Raw genomic sequence first — 12,042 nt, forward strand, 5'->3', positions numbered from 1 at the left:
TTTTTCACATGTAAGCCATGGGATACTTGTGCTGAACATTGCATATCGTCTTCAGCAAATTGAATGTTTGAGGGGATTAAGTGTGATCCTTGCCGCTGGCTGATGTGCCGCTACATACAAAAGGATCTGGGATTTCATTATCAGACTTGTGCGGCGCTCTCATAACTTTCTACATGCAGACACAGATGGGACGAAGAAATCAAAACAATAGAACTGTGCTCATGCTTTTTTTTTTTTTCACTGAGCAAACAGATGACAGGGACAGTCAGTGTTCAGCCGAGAATCTGGTGACAAAATTGAGTCTCTTTCAGCATGTACTGGCAGCAGATTAAGGGTAATTACTAATTGTTTGTTAAAGTCAGTGTTTTTCATAAGTATCTAAACAACAAATATGGACAACACTGAATAATGGCTGTGTGAAAATAACAAAATAGCACCCAGGATTAAAAGAACAATTTGTTCCACTTTATTTTTGCAGTCTACAGCTGGTGTCACTGATTATCTGCCTTACAATCAGAAATAAACATCAGAGCAGACGACAGGCATCAGATAGCAGCAGCCTCACCTTGTACTCTTGAATGATGCCGCTCTGAGTGTTGTGCGGCGGAGGCTCCCAGGACACACTGACACTGGAGCTGTTGCTGAGCTGCACCACTGATACAGCCTGCGGAGATCCACTTAGAACTGCAGAGAGTGATAAGAAGAAATTTTTAATCAGTATTATTATTAATTGATATGAGAATTATTAATAATTCATAATTTAAATGAAAAACTCTTGTTTTCCTGTGCCTGTGATTGATTAATTTTCTCTACTGCACTTGTATGTTCTTTATTAATTTTGGGGCAATTCATCACTGCAGGGAACACTCTTTAACACATTTTTATTTCATTTCATTTTAGCTACTTTGATTTTCTCATTGTGTTCTTTTAAAATGTTGTTCTGTCACATTTTTTTTTTCATTTTCATTTGTGTTAAATAATTATACTGAATCATTCAAAAGTATGCAAACAAAATCTCTCATTCTGGTGGTGTCATTAATAATTCAGGAAAAATAAACTGTTACTATTTAATCAAATTTGCTGCTAAATAAAGTTGTGAAATACCATTAATGAGCAATATCTTACCCTCCTCAGGGGTACGCAGCAGAACCATGAGGCTGTCATGTCCCTGTAGCTCATTGAAGTAAGGGCGTATCTTCACCTCATACTCTGTTTTGCTGTGTAGATCTACTAACATGGTACTGTGGTCAGACGTAGCCTCAACATCCTGGACCAACCAGGAACTGCCAATAGTCCGGTAAAATATACGGTAACCTTGAATGTACCGAGACTGACGGGCAACCTGTAAAATAGTTGGCAAAAAAAAAAAAAAAGTTTCACATTTACATCAGTAATCAAAGGCAGACCCAGCTGTGTTTGTACTTTAACTTAATCTGTTTGTGTCACGTAATGTTTGGAGGAGTTTTTGAAGTTAATATTTGGAGATTAGCGTGTCCTCCGCACGCTGCAAGCCAACTTTGAAAAGTCGACTTTTATCATCAGCAAAGTATTCAACTCACGGTCCAAGAAATCCTGGCGCTGGTAGGAGACAGAACTACAGGCTTCTGCAGGTAGACAGACACCTCTCCCAACTCTCTCTGCACCTGTCTGTGGTCCACACCCTGTTCTGTAGGACTCCCATCTGAAAAAGATATTTCCATTCAGTTCAGGCCAAAAAAACAGCTGAATAGAAGCTACTCAGCATAAAAATGGAAAAAAGGCTTTTGATGAAATTAAACATTGCTCAGGGCAAAAGAGCATCACACTGAGAAAGCAATTAATTTTGAGACTTTCTAAACCTTGTATCACATTATCTTAATGCCATCCCTACATCCAGTATCTGCCTTTTTAGAATTAAAAACTAAAATCAAGATTATAGAACTCAGTATAATGCAAAAGTTTTATCAGAAAAGGACAATTTCTGCTTATGTAACTCACCCTGCGTCCTGACAGGTTCAGAGATCGGGCTGGGGTCACTGAGGCCGTAAGAGTTGACTGCTCGGACAATGAACAGATAAACTGTGTTGGGGAAGAGGCCAACAACTGTGTGCCTCTCCTGCTTAACGTGGTCCGCCACCGTTTGCCAGGTACTGCCCACTGATTGGCTGGGGAGAAAAAGTCAAATTTTGTTACCAAATGTTGTCCTAAGAAAGAAAACTATGAAACTATTTTTCTTGTGATCATTTAATTATACAAACATTGTGAGATAAAACGAGTGAATTTGATTATGACTTGATTAAGGATTTTGTTTAGGTCAGGAAATCATGTCACACTTGAAGGTCAAGATCTTTATCAGGTGATGTTTGCTGACAGTGATAATTTGATATACAGTTGGGTGCCAGTTTTATAAAGTACATTTTCAATAGGCAAATGTGCTGCCCTCAGTTTGAACGTGTTAACATTGTTTCACTCCTGTTATCTTGAGAGCACAGCTTCATTATCGTGTTATCTACAGATAACAAGGTAATGGGTTTGATCACAAGTCTTGCCACATTGATAGCAAAGAGAGATGAAAGAGGGACTGGCAATGTCAGAAGGTGAGATCAGAATTTTGCATATTGATGAAAACACAGGCAATATGGCAGTTTTATTGTTATATGTTATGTTAGATTATGAAAAAAACAGTGTGAAATCTTATAGTAATTGGATAAATTAGATGGGATTAGGGCTGCTACTAATGATTGTTTTCTTTGATTATTCTGTCAATTATATATTTTTTTGATTAGTGAATAATCATGAAATAGCAGAAAATGGTGAAAAATGCCCATCACATGTCCCAGACCATAAGGTAGTCAACCAAAGTCCAAAATGTAAAAAAATTATTTAATTTTCATGTCTATTACAATGACATAAAACAATTAAACGACCATAAAAATAGTTGGCGATTCATTTTGAGACCATGTCAACTTGTCGACTAATCGTCTTAGTATTAAGCAGTAGTTTGCCATTTTGGGAAATATGCTTATTTGCTCTCCTGCTGAATGTTAGATGGACATGGAGCCAGCAGCCTGTTAGTTTAGTTTAAAACGACACATTGTGGTTTTACAGGGGTTATCTTTGAGTCTTGTCTTTACACTTTTGGTTTTTGTACGGATTAAGCTAATGATGTATGACATGATAACTAGTAAGCTTTAGACGTGCTGGTAGGTGGATTTTCTCACCTTCGTACATAGCCAGGCTAGCTGTTTCCTCCAGTTTTTGTCCAGTGTTTATGCTAAGCTAAGCTAAGCACCTCTTGGCTGTAGGTTCATATTTAGCAGACAGATATGAGAGTGGTATCAATCTTCTCCTCTAACTCTCAGCAAAAAAGCAAATAAATATTCCCAAAATATTAAACTATTCCTTTAAATAACCAGGACAGTGTGAGGAATACAAAGTAACCTAAACAGTGACCAGTGTTACATTTTTAGATTCATGAGTTTCTGTGCATCTAAAAACACAAAGTCATGGCCAATCTCACCTTCGGGACGGAACAATGACAAGTTTTATTCCCCCTTTTTATTGCAGTCGGTTATAACGGTGGCTTCTGAATGGGTCCAGTGAGGATACAGCAGCCTAATGCTGTGCAGAGACAGGAACTATCAAGCAGCATGAGCACAATTTAACATTTTCCTCAACTCCGGGGAGGAGAAAATGGCAAGGTAATTACAAGAAGCAGGCCACAGCATTTCTCTGTCATCAATGTTTTCTCCTCTGCTATCTTTCTCACCAAATGCTCTCCATCTCCAATGTTGTCAGATTCATACAACTTTTTTAAAAAGCATACCCTGTATGAAAAATGCAGTATGCATATTTCTATTATTATTATGCTTCTCTGTGTGTGTCTCTCCCCTCTCCCCCTCCCTCCTTCTTTCTCTCTCAACCCACCCGGTCAAGGCAGATGGCTGCCCACCTAGAGCCCATTTCTGCTTGAGGTTTCTTCCCGTTAAAGGGGAGTTTTTCCTCGCTGCTGTCGCCAAGTGCTTGCTCATGGGGGAGTACGGTCTAGACCTGCCGTATATGAAAAGTGCCCTGAGATAACTTCTGTTATGATTTGGCGCTATATAAATAAAATTGAATTGATTTCAAAAGCTGCATCTGTAAATTGCTTTGGCGTGGAGATGTCAGTGGCTGCTTTTACATAAATCTTTAATCAAGAATCACTTCTAAATAAAAAATAGAAATGTAGGTTTTTTATGTGCTGTATACAAGAGGGGATACTGTCACAGAAAAACATTGGTTTGTATTTTTGTGTTTGTTCCTGGTGATGCCTGAAAACAAACATTTCCAAGCAATTTGGTGGTGGTGAAGCGTGCAACAGTGAGTGGATTTACAACCATGGCTTCATCATCAGTTCTGTGTGCATGTCTGCCACACTGGGGTTTCTCTCTGCACTGAGCCAACTGGACTCTTCTATGTGTGTGTGTGTGTGTGTTTTTGTGTCTCTACACTTGGTCTGTACCCTCTCTCCTGCTTCCGTAATAAGTGAACCCTCCAACTGGGCTAGCATCCGACTCCCTCCCCCCTTCTGTTGCCCCAGGACAGAACAGAGCTGCCGAGCTGACCACTGCAATAATTGTCTTCTATTTCACTCGCTGTCTGTCTTGCTAAAGCCTCTGGTTGGTTGTTTGAGCTACTATGGGTTTCCTTGGGATGCCACGGCTAAATACTGATGTAGTAGAATGTCACAGTTTCACTTCAAGACGTCACTTAACAGAACTGTCTCTCCCTGAGGCAGGATTGAGTCATTTTGGAAATATAATGACTAGAAATGAAGACACAGATCTTTAAGTGGGAATAGTCAGAATACTCACAGAGTCAAACTGAAACTGAGAGAGTGCGGGTACAGTTAAAATAGCTACTAGTGGGGTCTCACTAATTACATGAATAACACTGTTTCATTGTTCATTCTTCAGCAGTTAACAAGGCTAGCAAGATAGCAAGACAGCCAGACAAACAAATGTTGTGGCTGTAAAGATTGATTCATTCCTAATATTAAGGGAAGTTCCACCAATTTTACATGTAAACATCAATTTACTAGTCACTGAGAGTACTACACAGCACAGTTATGTAATGTCTTCTGGAGGAGCTTTGCCAAGTCTGAGAGAATGACTCAGTCACTTTAGTTATCTCAGCTTGGGCTTGGAGATTACCCATTTTCAGCACTGAGCCTGCGTTACAAATGGCGGGAGTGGAGTTTGACAGATGTGAAACGTAGGAAACGAAGGATGTAGCGTTTTTGCTCTTTCCTGTCCTTTCCTGTTCACCCTCTACACCTCAGACTTCCGCTTCAACTCGAGTACGTGCCACCTACAGAAGTTCTCTGATGACTCTGCCGTCGCCAGCTGCATAATGGATGGCAACGAAGAGGAGTCAACAATCACCTCCAGCTCAACATCGGAAAGACCAAGGAGCTGGTGGTGGACCACTGGCGGAGCAAGAAGAGGCCCCTAACTCCTATCATCATCCGAGGGGAGGGGGTGGAGGTGATGGACACCTACAAGTTCCTGGGAGTACACATGAGCAATAAAATAGACTGGACTGACAACACTAAAAAAAGAGCAAGCTGTTCTTCCTGAGGAGGCGCAGGTCCTTCAACGTGTGCTATAGGCTCCTGCAGATATTTTACCAGTTTCTAGTAGCCAGTGTCCTCTTCTTTGCCATGGTATGTTGGGGGGTAACATCAACACAAGGGATGCCATCAAACTAAACAAGCTGGTGAGGAAGGCCAGCTCTGTAGTTGGAGCTGAACTGGACAATCTGGACGTGGTTGCAGAGGGGAGGATGAGGAAGAAGCTGGACGCTATCCTGGACAACCCCTCCCGTCCCCTCTATGATGAGCCAGTGAAGATGAGGAGCACGTTCAGCCACAGACTTATCCCTCCTCGGCACACCACAAAGCGCCTTGGCCAGTCCTTTGTGCCAGTAGCCATCTGGCTCCACAACTAAGGCTTGACCCCCATATGAGAACTTTAAGACCTGCACTGTCTGTTACTTACTTTTCACTCTTAACTATTGAATCCTGCATAGACTCTGGTGCACTTGCACATGGACTCTTATAGTCATTCATTCATATATTCATTCATACTCTTACATGTTAATTCATCGACTATTTATTGATAGACTGTATGTATGTTCACTCATTCACAGATCCAGTGCACATATCTAGGGCCAGCAGCTCAGTGTTTTATTTTATCTGTATTTTATTTATATATATTTATTCTTTATTCTTTATTATCTTGGTTTACTTCTGGACTCTTACTCTTACCGGTACTTCTCCTATGTTTCATTCTCATTGCTGTTGCTGTTGTGACACCTGAATTTCTTTCCCTCCGGGGATTAATAAAGGTTCATCTTATCTTATCTTTGGAGCTTGATGCATATATTAGGGACTAAAAATCTGCATATTTTGGCATCGCCTTTTCTAAATAATTGCGTCTTTCTCTGAACTTTATGGAAGTGGAAGTAGTTCATTCCAATTGCCATTAACATGGTAAGCAAGCAACATATTGCTTAGTACTCAAACACATGCATATATGTGCATTTTTCCACTTCCTGTACATTCCTGTTGTTTTTAACACTATGTACAGTACTGTTTTTACTCTGTGTGCACTGGATGTTTTTATTTGTGAGCCATGTCAGAGACAAATCTCAATTTCCTTGTGATTCTGATTCTGACACTAAATTGCTGACGTACTCTTTTAACTCAGCTACCATCATGGATAAATGTCAGCATTTGATGATACAGAGAGATAAGCTCCACATTCTAGTGCAGATCAGATTAAAATGTTCAGTTTGTCAAAATGTCACACACTCAAAATCTGTCACAAACTCAAAATCTAATGCACAGTACACTTTCTCATTCAAGTGAATGGGAAGGTTTGTCCAGACTTTTGACTGGTACTGTAAAATGATCAGCCTTGAAAAAAATGGTTCAAAATTGCACTCAGTACACCAACTGATGGCAATAAGGCTTCACTGTGTACCTGAAGGCCTCGATAATGTAGGAGGTGACAGCGGCCCCGCCCTCATGTGGGTTGGACTGCCAGGTGAGGGTGACGGTGTTTTTGGTCACCTCGGTCACCACAGGCTTCTGTGGAGGCCCTGGCAGCTGGATGAACTCAGAAACTCTGGATACTGAAGAAACTCCATCCTCTATTAAGAAACACAAGGTAACAAAATAACAGACTGATGATGAAACACTTGAAGAAGTGTGTAGTTTCTTAAGCACAGAGGTGTAGTGTGAGAGTGACAGAGTGTGAAGTATAACAGAAAGACAGAGAGTGGAGAGTTTTGGTGTGAGTACCTCTGACAGTCAACATCCCACTCCAGCTCGACTCCCCTGTGGTGCTGGATACGACGCACGTGTACATCCCCGAATCAGTGTCCTGTTAAACAGCAGTCAACATTTGAGACAGACATCCCCCCCCAAAAAAGCTAAGAGAACAAGTGCTGTAAGCTGTTTTTAATACTTGAAGGATGTTTTGGATCTATTTAGATGACTGAAAGAACAAATGGATCAAGACTGTCAAGAGAAAAGTCATGTTTTTACGTAGATTTTTACTTAGATCTCTCTGGCAGTAAATTTACTCTAATTTCATGTTACTTTATACATCTACTCCACTACATTTCAGAGGAGAAATACTGCATGTTTTATTCCAGTACATGCTGTAGTTACTAGATTCTTTACGGATTCAAATTTTACACATAAAAGATGTCAAGATTAAATTATTCAAAAGTAGTTATAATTAGCTCCAACTTGACCCACTAACATCAAAAATGCTGCTTACATCATAATAATCTATATAGATATCTATGTATATATCTATACACTCTGAAAGGGTCCATTTTGGACAATGACCAAGTAGGTAATGCTTTATTGTCTGAGTCTGCAATTTCCTAATAATTCTCAAGAAGTTTGGTGGAAAGAATTGTGGAGAAAATGTCCTTGAAAGAAAAACTCCATTTAAACTCCATTTAAACTGAAGTTTTAATTTACTTTATTAATTTATCAATCTGAACTTTGTTCTCCATAAATGTTGAATTTTATACTTGCCTGAAGACAAATTTAATTTTCTTGGATGTTCAGCTGATCTGCTGATTAAAGGCTACATGTTACACTTACAATTTATTGGAAATATACCAAATGAACTCTATCTCTGTTGTCCCTGTCATAAGTACAAAATTACACTGTTTTTTCGAGGAAATTTATGTGAAATTATTCAGAAATTACTAAACCATTAAGATGAAAATTAGCTATAAGCTAACTCTGGTACAGTACATCAAATGGTAACATTTATGTTTAACACTGTACATGGTCCCAATAAATACAGAAATAAATAAAATAAAAATGTTAGAATATTTTGCTGATAATACATATACAATTAATTTTAGTTTTGAAAACAGCACTTGCGATGAAGTATTTTTACATTGTAGTATTGCGACTTTTACTTAAACCTGCATTTGTTATGGCAAACGTGGTAGCAAACAGTTGCCTATTTACACTTTCAGCAGATACAGAGCAGCATTAGTATTCATTTGGAGTAGCGTTTCGGGACATCTGATGAATGTGCATGTACTTCCAATATTCTCTCTCCTTTTAGCTTTGGTTGGTCTCCACCATCTCCCGAGGGACATATCTGAATCTTTAGCCACTAAATACTCTGCTATATACACCAGCTAGTTGATGCTGATAAGAGAGGTGAGACTGAACCATATCAGCAAAGTTGAAAGAAACTTTAAAGCTTGTAGAGCTTTAGAGACAAACTGCAGAGGCGTCCATCATTGCGACTGGAGTGACCCCTGTTAATATGAAAATATCAATTATAGCTTATTTAGGTAAAGGATGTGAATACTACTTTGACCACAGCTGGTTAGTTTCATCCTTAAATGTAAATATAATCCATGCATACCTAAACTACTATCCCTCAGTAGTCGTCACCTCAGCCATCTAAAAGCTTCAATGCTACAAACCATGAGGCTCCATTGCACACTCTACCTGCCCTCCTGTTTACATTATGATTTGTATATGCCTGTATGCTTCACTGACACTCTTGGTGTTCGCTCCAGCCCTGTGCTGGCAGAGAGCCAGTCTGCTGGAACTATCATCAGACCATATGAGATCATCCACTGCAGTGTTGACCTCTGGCTGACAGACAGCACAGCGTGTGTGGGCAGGTGAACTTCTTTAGATGACTCCAACTACCACTAAAATATTGATGGCGGGTTGGGGCGTCAGCAGGGTAAATATTTTTAGTTCCTCACTCGTCATCTCCATTTCCCCTCTTTTTTTCTCCCTTGTCATCCCCTTGATGCCACACTAATGCATCTCTTCTGTTCCATTGAGCACATTGGCATGGCAGATTTCCCCCGCCTCAGTGGTGCACTGGACCAAACCTTAATGCTCCAAGTTTGCAGAGCACCACTGCCGAGCATGGCACAGCCGGAGAAACAGGATGAGAAAGGAAGTGAATAAGCAACGTCCGGGCAGGAGATTTAATTAAAAGCCGGTTAGATGATTAATCATCTATCGCCAGTCAATTAACGAAGATGATGCTGCTTCTGCTCCGTCCTCCCTGCACTCACTGACCTCCAGGTGGGGTTATAGCACAAAGGGGCTGCTGACTGCTCCTCCATCAAAGGAGAACACATTAGCATTTACAAACAAGCACCTTCATTAACATTACAATTACACACCGCATGAGCACATAATTGCACTGGAGAGATATGCACTGCCTTAGAGAGATTGGTCTTTGCAACTCAGTCTCACCTTAATTTTACAAACGAAAACGGAATTTAAAATGGAAAAGGAAAAAAGAATGTTGCCATGTGAGCTACGGAGGGAAAGTAAAAGTAGATTGGAGGTCAGACAGGAATGTTTTGATAGACAGTATTCTTAAGCCTTTTTGTAATTACAATATCAGTTTTGTGTTGGCATAACGCCTTTCAAAACTCATCCTTTTCATACCCTTTGCAATAAATTACACTAACTTGATGTAACCTCCCCTCCCCTCCCCGACACACACACACACCTTTATGTCTTTTATTTGCAAGGTGCCATTCTCCACCAAGGTCAGTCGAGGTTTATTTCCCTGAAGTCTCTCTCCATCCTTCTCCCATGAAATCTTGACAGAGGGCCCTCCGATTACACGGCAGTGCAGCTGCGCCGTCGAACCTGGAGATACCGTCTGATTGGCTGGCCCTTGGCGAATGATTGGTGGAATACGGCCTGAAGGGCCTACCAGTTAGAGGGGAGAAGAGGCAGAATATTATGTTAGATGCGTCATCTCTCCCCTGATTAGCAATACACTGGAGAAAAGAGGAGAAAAAAAAACATTTTTTATGAGAACTTACAAAAGGCTTTCAGAACACAAGATTAAAAAGCTGCCAGCCATTTAAGTGCAAAGGGTGAAAATACTCGAGATGCTAAGTGGGCAGAAAACAATAGGCTGCGAAAAAAAAAAAGCTAAAATCTGGTGCTTACAAGCTGCCTAGGGAAGAACATTAAGCCTGAAATTCATTGCTCATCCAGCATGGGGTCTCTAACTGTGTTCTTTCTTTCCTTCTTTATTATTGCTGCACACCTACTAAGTAATTAATATGTTTTCCCCTTGTTAGTTAGATTGTTCAGCCTAAAGAATAAACCTCCCTTAGACTCAAACATGACTCTTTCCTGACTGACATCTGGAGACACACACCTCCCTCCACCTCCAGCAGCGCCTTGGTCAGCACACTTCCTGCTACGCTGATGGCCTGGCAGATGTAGAAACCAGAGTCCTCTGGGTGGACATCAGTGATGGTCAGCTCTCCGCTCATGGAGACAGAGTAACGGCCCGACTGTGACGGCGGCTGACCCGGGAACAACAACATCTGACAGAAACAGCAGAAAAGATCGTACATGTATGATACTGATGTTGCTTTATTTTTATGATCAATTATTCTGGTGCCTTTTTTTAATTCAATTAATTGTTTAGTCTACAAAATGCCAGAAAATTGCAAACGACAGTCTAAACTCCAAAGATATTCACTTTGCACTGATATAAAAAAGCAAAATCCTCTCTTTTCAGAAGCTGGAAGCAGCAAATGTTTGTTGTTGTTTTTCTGTAGAACCTTTTAGAAAAAAATATTCAGAAAAAATACAATATAAAGTTGAATCAACATAATTCCATTTATCTAACTATACCTTTTTTAAATGTCAAGGCAGATTATTTTTCCAGAATTGGGCAAACCACTTATTTTAATTAAAAGAGGTTTGACTGCAGTTTTGTAAAGCAATTTCACATTGTCATGCTTCACCAGCTCTGGACTGATTATTAAGGAAAAATTGAAGTTTGGTGTCCTGAGTGAGGCAAATAGGAATAACCACAATTTTCACAACCAACACTTAGACAAATGAACCGTATTTAAACCTGAAAACATCCATTACATGAGTATACATTGGAGAGCAAGTCGCCAATTGTGAACACAACATCCCTCATGGTCTAAACACATTGACTACCTGTATAACAATGACGGAATGGTAGAAACAGAGTAGAACGCACAGTAAAACACAATAAATGCAGGAACACACATCAAATGAGTCTGTAGGAGGTTTCCCTACACATCTACTTCAGAACACTACAATTTAAACTCATACAAACTACTAAAGTCAAACTGGAATTTGAATTCTACTCAATTTTTGTGTAAAGAAATATAAACATGCCATAGAATTTGTATTTCTGGACACTTTGTGTTTTGGGGTTTTTGGTTTCCTGTTTATTACAAATAGGAGAGGTTGCAAATTATATTGAAGGACCACTTGAGATACGGTTGCTTGCTTCATTGACTGTTGTAGAAACTAAGTGCAAAAGGAACTGAAACTCAGAGCAACAGTTGTCTTTCAGTCCAATTCATGTTGTTACATGCAGCCTTAATATGCTGGCCAATCTGCTTGAGATTAAGTTATATTTATGTAATTCTGAGATAGTTTGATGACGGTTTATATATGAAGAGGATTGTGCATGATTATGTTGTAGACTCTTACTC

The 12,042-nt window shown here is 39.8% G+C and overlaps 1 protein-coding gene across 2 annotated transcripts in view; it reads right to left on the reverse strand.

The window, feature by feature from the left end:
• The window catches only part of LOC137186236 (roundabout homolog 2-like), a 55,058-nt gene that overhangs the window by 15,070 nt on the left and 27,946 nt on the right, over positions 1–12,042 (reverse strand). For both annotated transcript variants that reach the window (XM_067594995.1, XM_067594994.1), the window contains exons 8-15: positions 10,716–10,887; positions 10,050–10,255; positions 7,325–7,406; positions 7,005–7,173; positions 1,978–2,144; positions 1,560–1,681; positions 1,126–1,342; positions 566–684 (exon numbers count right to left, since the gene is read on the reverse strand). In XM_067594995.1, coding sequence (XP_067451096.1) covers positions 566–684; positions 1,126–1,342; positions 1,560–1,681; positions 1,978–2,144; positions 7,005–7,173; positions 7,325–7,406; positions 10,050–10,255; positions 10,716–10,887 — 1,254 coding nt within the window. The remainder of the gene's footprint in view (positions 1–565; positions 685–1,125; positions 1,343–1,559; positions 1,682–1,977; positions 2,145–7,004; positions 7,174–7,324; positions 7,407–10,049; positions 10,256–10,715; positions 10,888–12,042) is intronic.

This window comes from Thunnus thynnus, chromosome 7, assembly GCF_963924715.1.
Source record: "Thunnus thynnus chromosome 7, fThuThy2.1, whole genome shotgun sequence".
NCBI classification, from domain to species: domain Eukaryota; kingdom Metazoa; phylum Chordata; class Actinopteri; order Scombriformes; family Scombridae; genus Thunnus; species Thunnus thynnus.